Source organism: Mya arenaria, chromosome 4, assembly GCF_026914265.1.
Source record: "Mya arenaria isolate MELC-2E11 chromosome 4, ASM2691426v1".
NCBI classification, from domain to species: Eukaryota; Metazoa; Mollusca; class Bivalvia; order Myida; family Myidae; genus Mya; species Mya arenaria.
In genome coordinates, this window is record NC_069125.1 from 74,776,504 (window position 1) to 74,789,898 (window position 13,395).

The window sequence follows — 13,395 nt, forward strand, 5'->3', positions numbered from 1 at the left end:
TTAGCGTTCGGAATCATTCGGACATTTTACAAGGAGGTAAGTCACTTACTAAGTGTCAGTTCACTTTATTTTATTTTTTTCACGTTTCATCGATAATATTTGTATAGCATGATTTTTTCCTTATTGAACCGTTTCTGAATTATATGCATTTGAGGTCTATAGTATATATGTTATCTGCCATGATACAATTGGTCGGGTTTAGTCGCTCTTTATCAAAAGTTTTTTTCTAGCTAACTTAAGTATTAAAAACACAAAATGTAATTTAAACACAAAATGTAATTTATAACATTTTTTACCAACTTCATTACTATACCATGCAGTTATTCCCATGTACATTAAGCTACTTACAATCTTTGCTGTTTAAAATGTTTACCATGATCCTTACTTTATACAAATGTCACCCTATATGTCCTCTTGAAAGATCTAATCATTTTACAGTGGTACAGACTGTACTATGTCAATTAGCGGAACTGTGCGCATGTGGACTGGCCGTACAGTGGGGGAAACTAGTTGATTTTATCATTGTTTACAGTGCTCTGATCCATCTCACTTTTTGTAATTGTTTGCATGAATATAATTATAATTATAATTGGAAGCTCCGAAGTCTGGTCCCCTTACACTCAAACTCAAATAGACCAAATAGAAGCGGTTCAGAGGAGGGCAGCGTGTTGGGCTACACACCCTAAGATGGCGCCGCCTAGATCTCCTGCGCATTGATTCCAGATTGTCCCTCATATGTACAAAATTACTAACCAGTTGGTGGCAATCCCCATTCAAGATTTCCTTATCCCTCTTACTAGACAATCCCACCATTACCATCCCTTATCATATAGGTTAATCTCTGCCACAACTGACTGCTACAAGTACTCCTTCTTCCCCAGGTCCATAGTACTATGGAATAATCTCCCCCCAGATATACCCCTTCTTCAAACCCTTGAACAGTTCAATGCTGCTGTCAGCACCATTGAACACAGTTCACCATAACCTGTTCTTCACTCCTGTTTAAACCATTTAAACTACTAACAAATGATTCCCTTCCCTTTATATTTGTATTTTGGCCTGAATTCTTTTAACTTCTACTAACAATCTTTGTGGCTTGACGCGCACAAAATTGAAAAATGTCTACGTCCCTGTAAAGGTTTCGACAGTACAGGAAGATAGATAGAATTAGAAATGGCCTTTGTAAATATTTTTCACTACGTTGCCTACATGTATTTTAGACTATACGCTTTTATTTCCAGGTCACCAGTTCATTATTAAGTTTTGTTAAATTCATATATGTTTGTTATTCATATCGGAAAATAGCTCATTGAGCTTATATTTCGTGTTATCATATACCCGACTTTAAAAGATTCTTGTAACTTGTCAAGTTTGTAATTGTAACTTGATTTATAAAAAAATAGAATGATCAGTAACAGATACTGGAAAATGTCATTTCATTAAAATGAAATTATCAAGTTATTGTCCAACCCTCCTAGATGAGTGGACCCCTAGAGCGTGTTGTGAAAGAGGAGCTTGGGCTGTCGGTTCTGAAGGGGACAGGGGTGTCTGGGGGTGGCTGTATCAACCAGGGAACTGCCTATGACACTGACAAGTATGGCCGAGTCTTCATAAAGGTCAACTCTAAATCTGGGGTGAGTTCCATTAAAAGTTCTTGCGATTGATAGATTTTGTTTTTTAACAGGTTCAAATTGTTATTATTATGCCCCCCTTCGAAGAAAAGGGGTATATTGCTTAGCACATGTTGGTCGGTAGGTCGGTCGGCCCGTCGGTAGACCAAAGCTTGTCCGAGTGATAACTCGACAATTCCTTGAAGGATAGTCACCAAACTTGACCTGAAGATAGGGCATGACCAGTAGATGACCCCTATTGATTTCAGGGGTCATCGGGTAAAAGGTCAAGGTCACAGTGACCTTAAATGGTAAAAGGATTTTAAATCTTGTCCGAGTGATTAATCAACAATGGATAGACCTATGGTCATCATACTTGACATTGAGGCTGGGCCTGACCAGTAGATGACCCCTATTGATTTTAGGGATCATCGGGTCAAAGGTCAAGGTCACTGTGACCTTGAATGATAAAAGGTTGTCCAATTGGTAATTTAACAATGCCTGCACCCATGGCCCTCAATCTTGACTTTGAGTTTTGGTCTGACCAGTAAATGACCCCTATTGATTTTGGGGTTCATCGGGCCAAAGGTCAAGGTCAAATTGACCTTGAATGATAAAAAGTTGTCCAAATCATAACTCTAAAATGCCTTTACCCATGGCCCTCAAACTTGACTTTGAGGTTCAGCCTGACAAGTAGATGACCCCTATTGATTTTAGGGGATCGGGCCAAAGGTCAAGGTCACATTGACGTTGAATGATAAAAGGTTGTCTGAGTGATAACTCAACAATGCCTGCACCCATTGCCCTAAAACTTGACTTGTAGGTTGGGTGTGATCAGTATATGACCCCTATTGATTTTGGGGTCATCAGGTCAAAGGTCAAGGTCACAGTGACCTTGAAAGCAAACTTGACAGTTCCTGGACCTATGGTCATCAAACTTGACTGGAAGGTAGGGCCTGACCAGTAGATGTTGATGTTGGGTTTCATCGGATCAAAGGTCAAGATCACAGTGACCTTTAACACGAAAAAGGTAACAAAGCTTCTCCCAGTGATATCTCAACAAAGGCTAGACCTATGATCATCAAACGTGACTAGGGGGTTGGGCCTGACCTGTAGATGACCCCTTTTAATTTAAGGGGTCATAGGGTCACAGTGGCCTTGAATGCAAAAAGCTTGTCTGTGTGATAAACTGACACTGCCTGCACCCATGGCCCTAAAACTTGACTTGGAGGTCCATGCACATTTCATTCAATTGTCCAAATAATCCTGACAAAATGGCGCTCGGGGGGGGGGGGGGGGGGGCATAATGTTTGACAAACATCTCTTGTTTTTCTTTAGAAAATATACAGCATTGATATGAATGATAGGCTAGGCGTTACAATATTGAACAATATTTTAATCGCAGGCTCGTACTATGTTTGAAGGGGAGTTTGCCAGTTTGGAGGCTCTTGCTGCCCCAGGCATTGTCAGAGTCCCAAAACCTATCAAGGTAAGATATAAAACAATGAGAAAATGACTACTTTCAATCTTTTATGAAATCATCATTCATCTAAGGCATAAATGATTGAAGACAGTGTTTAGACTTTTCAGTAAACATTATTTTTATTCATTTTTTAAGTTGTATGCAAGTTATAGCGGAGTTTAAAATTTGCGTTCAAAGATTCTGCATTAAGGTATCTAAGACCACACAAATTACATTGTTTTTTGGAATTTGGGGCGAAACAAATTAGAGCAAGTTTTTTTCAATGCCCCCAAAGGTGAGCATATTAAAATTGCACCGTCCATCTATTTAGATTTTCATGTCCGCGCTGTAACTTTATCATTGAGGGAGGAGTTTTAAAATTACTTGGCACATGTGTTCTGTACATAAAAAAGAAGTGTTGCTTGCAAGACCTACAATCCTACCTGAAAGTTCAAGTTCAAAACTTAAGAGTTTATCATTTTTTAATACTGCATCTATGCCATAGATAGAGTATTGTGTTCAGGTTGTAACTTTGTCATGCACAAAGGGATTTAGTAATTATTTTACACATCATTCAGGCAATGTGTTGCGTGCAAGACCCACATCCCTACTCTTACGGCATCACTCCTCCACACTTGACATGAACCATCATTGGGCTGGCATTTGCTTTTGTTAATGATAGCTCTCTAGTAAGTCATTCCGGTCTTTCAATAAAAAACACATGTCTACGCCATATCTCTTAAATTGCATGAAGGATTTTGAAATTAGCTGCCACAATTTATCACCATATTCAGATGATGTGTGGAGTGCATGTTAAAACCAGTTTGCTTCTGTGTCAATATCACACTTAGAGTTGAAAGGTCATATGACTATTTTCCATGTCAGCTCCATATCTCTTAACAGCTTAACAGATTTTGAAATCACTCACCACAAGCGTTCACCATATTGAGAAGATGTGCAGAGCCCATGTTTTCAACTAGCTTGATTCGATGTCAAGGTCACACTAAGAGGTCAAAGGTCATATGTCTATAATATGACTATATTTTGTGTCTGCTCCATATCTCCTGAACAGCTTATATGGTTTTGAAATTATTACTCACATATGTTTGAACAATATTGAAATGAGTTGCCGATTGCATGTTACAACCAACTCAGTTCGTTCAAGGTCAAGATCACATTTAGAAGTCAAAAGTCATATGACTATATTTTGTGTCTGCTCCATATCTCTTGAACCGCTGGAAGGATTTTATAATAACCTGCTACAAATGTTCTGATATTGAGACGAAGTGAAGGGGGGGGGGCAATATCCGTTGTTGATTACAAAAACGTTTATCATTGTTATCCTATGACGTACATGTAGCACGAAGTTAATACTGTTCCTAATTTGATGGGGGATATTGTAGTCTTGTTTAAAATTAATTTAACTGCCTGTGCCTTTTGTGTGATTAGTTTCAAAAATTAGAAAAATAAGAACATGGTTATTTTACATATAAAGATAAATATTTTAATTTAAATTTTAATTTAGCTAAATGTACCCTCTTTCATCTGAGAAGTGCATTTGTCAAAACTTTCAATATCCTTACTGATTCGGGGGAGAAGGACGATTTTTGGGGAAGATACTGTGAAATCATAAATATTAGTGGGACATTAATTTTCGTGGATTTTGTGGATTGGCTTATCCACAAATTCAAGATCCCAATGAAAATTTTACCTTTAATTCTGATATCATACTGCCTATATTAAAGGGTATACATGTATTCACATGAATATACATGGTTGCGGAACACAAATTGTAGGTACCTTAATTATTCTTTATTTTACTAGTAAGATATTTTATATTTTATAATATTTAACCCCAATTATAATTAGTTAAAGTCAACCATATGTACTTGCATTCAGTTTATTTGTATAACATTGTCGGAACATTAAAACAAGCTGAATATCAACCTCCTGTGCAGCACATGTAAGACGTGCTGGTTATTAAACTCGTGTGTTTGAGGGTCGCCACTTGATTTTGTGTCTTTGGTGAAATATTTAATCGTTTATTTAATTTAACACCCTTATTGTGTTCTCACAGTTTGCGAAAAAATACTTAATTGACATCCAATGGCCTCACTATTTTATATTCTTGATGTGGATGCATCGTTATTTAAGACCCTTAAATTACTGATCAAGCGAAAACTGAACATGGATATCTGAAAAATGAACATGGATATCTGCGCTAATTGGCCCATTATATTGTCATTAACTGGGTGACGTAGATTATACACAGTGTAAGGAGAATCTGCAGTCAATTTAGGATCGCAGTTTTGATTTGTTGATTTTTAAAACAAAATATGAAAATCCAAGAATTTAAGTATCCTCGAAATTGTCCTTCTTAGAAAAACCACGAAATTTCAAACCCATGAATATAAATGATTTCACAGTAGGGCAATTTTTGTGAGCGGAAACAGCCAATATTCCTCTGTAAAATAAGGGAAAAAGATCACTGGACAACTTTTTTATTTGCATTGTGTGATTCAATATTTCATTCTATGGCACAAATCATTTCTCTCCCAGAGGATAAATAGGGAACTTATATAAAACTTTTTTTTAAATTGTACAACAGGTTATTGACCAGCCCAGTGGGGGTGCAGCCTTGGTGATGGAGTACGTGGAGATGGGAGGAGGGTTACACAAGTATGCTGCACAGCTCGGGGAACAGCTGGCCAGGTACTTAACTACAGGTGACACAATCATGTAGGATGTTGGATTATCATGGAACAGAATTTTAATATAACTTTTGTTTACTCATCTTCAAATCAAAATTCTATTGTTTTATTTCGGATTAAAGTGTCATAATGATAAAATATATTGATCAGACAAATAATTGTGATGTTAGATTTGGTTATATAAGCTTAACTGGTGTACGGAAATCAAGTGAAACATTTAAAACATGTGCCTAATTGCTTAATTGTTGTTTACAGGCTGCATCTCCACAACGGGAGCCTAGAGAGTGCTGCCAGGATGGCAGAGAGCAACGTTCACAAGCTTGAGGGCGGGCCTCATTACGTTGGAAAGTTTGGATTCCATGTGAACACCTGCTGTGGCTACCTTGAGATTGACAATACATGGCGCGACAACTGGCAGGTACACCTCCTTCCATGTTTTTTTTCCAATTTTGTCAAATGAATTTGTAAATAAAGTAGGTCCATACATAGGTGTGATTTGATATACTAAGAATACCATGCTTATCTTAAGAGATATACAATAACTACATATACCAGCACTAAGTCTTGAAAGTGTATTGATTATTGACAAGAACTCATCAGAGTCCTGTATTGTAATGAGTATTAATTTAACTGTCCTTTTTTTGTTTAGGGGGAAGTAGTCCTTATAATTATTTAAATTTAAGAAAATGAAATGAAAGTGTGAAAGCAAAGTTAATTCATAATAAATGTTCTTCGCTATGTAAGCTAAGCCTATGCATAGAATATTGTTGCATGAACGGTACATGTGTGTTAAATTTATTTATCTAATGTGATATCTTTTCAGGAGTTCTATGCCAACATGATAGAGAATCATGTTAAAATGGTTGAAAAAAATGCAAGTATATTTTCCTATCTCAATCATTATCAATTTGTGTTTTTAGAAAGAAATATCAAACTTTCAATGCAATCTTTCATTTTTAGATACTTGAAGAGATAATAACAAGCACAAGGAATATTCATTTGTGTATGTAATGGCTTAATACTTTAATATGATTTAAGGTTTAATATATTGTATTTAAGTGTAGTTCCAAAGCCTTTCATACGTTTTTTCCTAGCTGTTTTAAATCCAGACAGAATGATGTAAAAACTGCTTAGAGTCAACATACCTGTCTGATGTAAGAAGGTAACCGCCAGACGAGAGCCTAAACATACCGGTACTTGTTTTGTTTAGGAAAAGTGACCTCCAGATGAGACCCTACACATACTTGTCTAAATCAGGGAGGTGACCTACAGGCTACACCCTTCATGTCTGAATCAGGGAGGTTACTTCCCGGCAAAACCTTACACATACATGTCTGAATCAGGGAGGTGACCTCCAGACGGGACCCTACACATACATGTCTGAATCAGGGAGGTGACCTCCAGACAAGACCCTACACATATATGTCTGAATCAGGGAGCTGACCTCCAGGCAAGACTCTACACATACATGTCTGAATCAAGGTGTTAACCTCCAGGCAAGACCCAACACATACTTGTCTGAATCAGGGAGGTGACCTCCAGGCGAGACTGAATCAGGGAGGTGACCTCCAGGCGAGACCCTACACATACATGTCTGAATAAGGGCAGTGACCTCCAGGCAAGACTGAATCAGGGAGGTGACCTCAAGGCGAGACTGAATCAGGGAGGTGACCTCCAGGCGAGACCCTACACATACATGTCTGAATCAGGGAGTTGACCTCCAGGCAAGACCCTACAAACACATGTCTGAATCAGGGAAGGGACCTCCAGGCAAGACCCTACACACACATGTCTGAATCAGGGAGGTGACCTCCAGGTGACACCCTACACATACTTGTCTGAATCAGGGAGGTGACCTCCAGGCGAGACTGAATCAGGGAGGTGACCTCAAGGCGAGACTGAATCAGGGAGGTGACCTCCAGGTGACACCCTACACATACTTGTCTGAATCTGGGAGGTGACCTCCAGGCAAGACTGAATCAGGGAGGTGACCTCTAGGCGAGACCCTACATATACTTGTCTGAATATGGGCAGTGACCTCCAGGCGAGACTGATTCAGGGAGGTGACCTCAAGGCGAGACTGAATAAGGGCGGCGACCTCCAGGTGAGAATCAGGGAGATGACTTCCAGGCTAGACCCTACACATACAACCCTACACATACTTGTCTAAATCAGAGAGGTGACCTCTAGGCAAGACCTTACACATACATGTCTGGATCAGGGAGGTGACTTCCAGGTGAGACCCTACACAAACTTGTCTGAATCAGGGAGGTGATTTCCAAGCAAGACCCTACACATATTGTCCTACACATACTTTTCTAAATCAGGGAGGTGACCTCCAGGCAAGACCCTACACATACATGTCTGAATCAGGAAGGTGATCTTCAGGCAAGACTCTACACATATATGTCTGAATCAGGGAGGTGACATCCAGGCAAGACCTTACACATACATGTCTGAATCAGGGAGCTGACCTCCAGGCAAGACCCTACACATACTTGTCTGAATCAGGGAGGTAATCTCCAGGCAAGACCCTACACATACATGTCTCAATCAGGGAGCTGACCTCCAGACAAGAACCTACACATATGTATCTGAATCAGGGAGGTGACCTCCAGGGCAAGACCCTACACATACTTGTATGAATCAGGGAAGTGACCACCATGCGAGACCCTTCACATACATGTCTGAATCAGGAAGGTGACCTCGTAGACCCTACACACCCTTGTCTTAATTTGGAAGGTGGCCACCAGCCAAGACCCTACATGTACGTGTCTGATTAAGGAAGGTGGGTGTCTGATATACTAACCTGTCTGATTTAGGATGTTGACTGCCAGGTTCATGTACCTGTCTGAATCAGGAAGATAACAGCAAGGTACACATAGCTGTCTGATTCAGGAAGGTGGCTGCCAGGTTCACGTACCTGTCTGATTCAGGAAGTTGACTGCCAGTTACACGTACCTATCTGATTCAGGAAGGTGGCTGCCAGGTACACTTACCTGTCTGATTCAGGAAGTTTGCTGCCAGGTACACGTACCTGTCTGATTCTGAAAGTTGACTGCCAGTTACACATACCTATCTGATTCAGAAAGGTGGCTGCCAGTTACACTTACCTATCTGATTCAGGAAGGTGGCTGCCAGGTACACTTACCTGTCTGATTCAGGAAGTTGGCTGCCAGGTACACATACCTGTCTGATTCAGAAAGTTGACTGCCAGTTACACATACCTATCTGATTCAGGAAGGTGGCTGCCAGGTACACATACCTGTCTGATTCAGGAAGTTGACTGCCAGGTACACGTACCTGTCTGATTCAGGAATGATGCTGCCAGGTACACCTACCCATCTGATTCAGGAAGTTGACTGCCAGTTACACCTGTCTGATTCAGGATGTTTGCTGCCAGTTACACCTACCCCTCTGATTCAGGAATGATGCTGCCAGGTGAGACCCTACACGTACATTTCTGATTCAGGAAGGTGACCGCCAGGCAAGAGAGTTATGGAACAAGGTGCTGCCGAAACTGCCCAGGTTCTTCGATGGTGTTGACATAAAGCCGGCCATCGTTCATGGGGACCTCTGGGGCGGCAATGCTAGCGAGAACAATGAAGGCCCATGTAAGGCTTTGCCTGTATTGGTGATTTGAGATGAGTTAAGGGTTGAATTTTCATATTCATGTGTATTTCATTTTTTTATTAATTAAAATAGTCAAGTTTTTAAAAAAATATAAAATAATCATTTTCTGTCTTAGCCCCTTAAGTCTATTTTTACATCAGGTATGCAAATTGAAAATGAACGTTATTGTGTACACTGGCTATGCATGTTGCTTTTGCTATTAATAAGTAAGCAAATACTTGATTCACCACAAAAATCGTGTTTTGAGACAACCATTCCATAGATATATTGTATAGTATACATTATACAATTTGGTAAAATGCAAGTTCAACAATAAGGGCTAAATTTAGTATTTATCTTTTGCTTCTAAAAGTACACTTTCATAGAGATTGAGGATAAACTTCATTCACTGTCAAAACCATCATTCACAAGGAGGGGCTCATGTATTTGAAACTTACGTTAGAGTGCAAGGACATCGTTAGTGCAAGGACATCGATGAATTTCTAGCCTTTGCAATGACACTGTCAATCATGAAAAACAATAATCAAGAATGATATAACTTTTTCAAACAGCACTTTTCCTAAACATGAAGGTTTGTTTCGCACAAGACCTGTGTCCCTACCTTCAAGGTCAATGTCACAGCAACCTTCTGAACTAAGTATGTTTTACTATATAAGCCTTACTGATAATAGTGTTCCTGTTCCATATCTTTGTCATACAAAGTCAGATTTTAAAATTATATGGCAGAAGTATTAGGACATGTTGCACACAACACCCTTGTTCCTACCTTCGAGGTCAAGGTCAAAGCAACCTTCTGAACTTATGTTTTGTTATAAACTTTACTGATGATAGCTTGTGTCACATATCAGTTCCATTTTTTCCGATCTTCCTCACATCCTGTGTCTACATGATTGACAATTCTGTGGCATCCTCATCTTCAGTGAAACACGTTTCACTTGATTTCTTTCATTGTTCTCTCCAGGAAGTATTTCCTACACTTGCTACGTGTGTGGATATTAAGAGAACAGGCGATCATTAGTGTTCCTTCCGAATCGCTCTAAACAAGCAAGCCCCCCCCCCAATATGGCCGTATTCCAATCTTGTGACGTCACGTCATATCAAGTATCATTGCACGATGTTAAAAGTATCATTGCACGATGTTAAAATGACGTCATAAAACAAAATAGTGCATCCCCTACAATGACATTTTTTATGAAAATATGGCTTTTTAAAGAGACCTAACAAGTGTTTTTTTGCAAATTCGGATTTCACGAGGCGCTTGCCGAGTGTTATCAAAAATTGCAAAAATCCACGAGAACCCTATTATATTGTATATTTGTAAACAAGTATGCATGTTTTTGATCAAATACAATTTTAAAATAAAGTTGCAGAAAAAACCTATTTCCCAAAGGAAGATGCATGAAATTGTACAGAAATAATCGACGTTGATATGGGTGGAATACCTTTGATTAACATTTATCAGGCCCTGGTGTCTTATGATCACCAATATGTCAATTCTTTGTGATGTATTACAAGCAGGTTATGAATGCACATTTGTTTGTTGCAGTGATATTTGATCCCGCCAGTTTGTATGGCCATTCTGAGTACGATCTTGGAATAAGTTACCTGTTTGGAGGATTTAGCGGCAAATTCTACGAGGCCTACCACAAGGTGATACCGAAAGCCCCTGGGTTTCAGATGAGAAAAGAGCTCTACAAGCTGTTTCATTACTTAAATCACTGGTTAGTGTCTTGTTATCAATATTGGCTGTTTTTCAAAGGAGTATTTGTCAAAGCCTTAGTGTTGTTTTAAAATTCTAAAGTTGCCCTCATTTAAAAACTGTTCTTAGAAATAAAGCTGAAACTTGATACACATGCTTACTTTATTCATCATAGGAATAGGCACATCAAGAAGCAAGTCTCATAGGTGGCTCAAATACTTGCCAAGTTTTGCCCGTTCAACTAAAAAATTCCCAGATGCCTCGTTATGACAAAAGTAATGAGCTATACATGTTTGTATTTCCAGGGTATTGATGCACAGTTTTGAAATCATTTTAATTGGATGAGGATATAAGAACAGTACAATTTATCTTCAATTACCGGTAGTAATATTTTGGAATACAAAGAAAATTTGTGCAGTAGCCTTTTAGAACTCACAGATTTGGTACTTGCATATTTATTGAAAATATTGGAAGCCCTTTGTAGGTCTATATGAAAGCAACTGAATTTTAAGCTAGTAAAAAAAATTGGTTTGTATGTTTAACAGGAACCACTTTGGAGGTGGATATCGCGGCTCATCTATCTCGACCCTGCAGGCATGTGTTAACTCCGTGTACCCGTGACCCCAGGGGCCCAATACAGGGGCTCCACACAAGAGCTTAATCACAGGTGTGGGGGTGACCAAAGAGTCATGTCACCAGATGTACAAGCTGTATACAGCTAGGAATCTGAACTGTTGTTTCAAGCATACCAGATACGGACATTTAATTAACAAGCCTTGTGTAGAATATCGCTGCATTACATTGCTTACCAGCATCATAATGTCATGCATATCTGATTTTGCTACTATTCAGCGAGTTAACGTTGTGGAAACTTCCTTGCTGCTTATTGTTCCAAGGTTTTGTACAGGTCTACTGAGATATTGATGCATTCACAACCTGTACAGTTCTACTGAGATATTGATGCATTCACAACCTGTACAGATCTACTGAGATATTGATGCATTCACAACCTGTACAGGATTACTGAGATATTGATGCATTCACAACCTGTACAGGTCTACTGAGATATTGATGCATTCACAACCTGTACAGGTCTACTGAGATATTGATGCATTCACAACCTGTACAGGTCTACTGAGATATTGATGCATTCACAACCTGTACAGGATTACTGAGATATTGATGCATTCACAACCTGTACAGGTCTACTGAGATATTGATGCATTCACAACCTGTACAGGTCTACTGAGATATTGATGCATTCACAACCTGTACAGGATTACTGAGATATTGATGCATTCACAACCTGTACAGATCTACTGAGATATTGATGCATTCACAACCTGTACAGGATTACTGAGATATTGATGCATTCACAACCTGTACAGGATTACTGAGATATTGATGCATTCACAACCTGTACAGGTCTACTGAGATATTGATGCATTCACAACCTGTACAGGATTACTGAGATATTGATGCATTCACAACCTGTACAGGATTACTGAGATATTGATGCATTCACAACCTGTACAGGATTACTGAGATATTGATGCATTCACAACCTGTACAGGATTACTGAGATATTGATGCATTCACAACCTGTACAGGTCTACTGAGATATTGATGCATTCACAACCTGTACAGGATTACTGAGATATTGATGCATTCACAACCTGTACAGGATTACTGAGATATTGATGCATTCACAACCTGTACAGGATTACTGAGATATTGATGCATTCACAACCTGTACAGGATTACTGAGATATTGATGCATTCACAACCTGTACAGGTCTACTGAGATATTGATGCATTCACAACCTGTACAGGTCTACTGAGATATTGATGCATTCACAACCTGTACAGGATTACTGAGATATTGATGCATTCACAACCTGTACAGATCTACTGAGATATTGATGCATTCACAACCTGTACAGGTCTACTGAGATATTGATGCATTCACAACCTGTACAGGATTACTGAGATATTGATGCATTCACAACCTGTACAGTTCTACTGAGATATTGATGCATTCACAACCTGAACTTTTATGATAAACAGAAATACTTACAAACGATGCGCCTTAAGCTTTGATTCATTTTTTTCCATGTTAAAGGCTAGTGTATAGGGGTTAATTATTGCTTTGTTTTCTGTTTCCATAAAGTTATATAAACATACCACGCTTGCTGCTATATAAGATCATCTGAAAGCTATACCTTTGTTGGTCTAAAAGCAGATATAAATAATAGGGAAAATGTTGTCTTTCTTTTTCCT

The 13,395-nt window shown here is 39.0% G+C and overlaps 1 protein-coding gene across 2 annotated transcripts; it reads left to right on the plus strand.

The window, feature by feature from the left end:
- Positions 1-24: 24 nt before the first annotated feature.
- On the plus strand, positions 25-13,395 carry LOC128231838 (ketosamine-3-kinase-like). Of its 2 annotated transcripts, none has more exons than XM_052945059.1 (9): positions 25-36; positions 1,479-1,634; positions 3,016-3,099; positions 5,681-5,784; positions 6,039-6,201; positions 6,607-6,661; positions 9,260-9,397; positions 10,963-11,137; positions 11,661-13,395. In XM_052945059.1, the coding sequence occupies exons 2-9, from the start codon at positions 1,479-1,481 to the stop codon at positions 11,734-11,736; spliced, it is 951 nt and encodes a 316-aa protein (XP_052801019.1). In that variant the 5' UTR covers positions 25-36; the 3' UTR covers positions 11,737-13,395. The 2 variants fall into 2 exon arrangements, with proteins under 2 accessions (XP_052801019.1, XP_052801017.1); XM_052945057.1 differs by having other exon boundaries at positions 27-54.

What these genes read in the sequence shown, in the direction of transcription:
- LOC128231838 (XM_052945059.1), top strand. Translation starts at nt 1,479, where the DNA reads ATGAGTGGACCCCTAGAGCGTGTTGTGAAAGAGGAGCTTGGGCTGTCG. An exon ending in GAGTCCCAAAACCTATCAAG is followed by an intron (nt 3,100 to 5,680) that starts GTAAGATATAAA and finishes ATTGTACAACAG; the next exon opens with GTTATTGACCAGCCCAGTGG. An exon ending in CGAGAACAATGAAGGCCCAT is followed by an intron (nt 9,398 to 10,962) that starts GTAAGGCTTTGC and finishes TGTTTGTTGCAG; the next exon opens with TGATATTTGATCCCGCCAGT.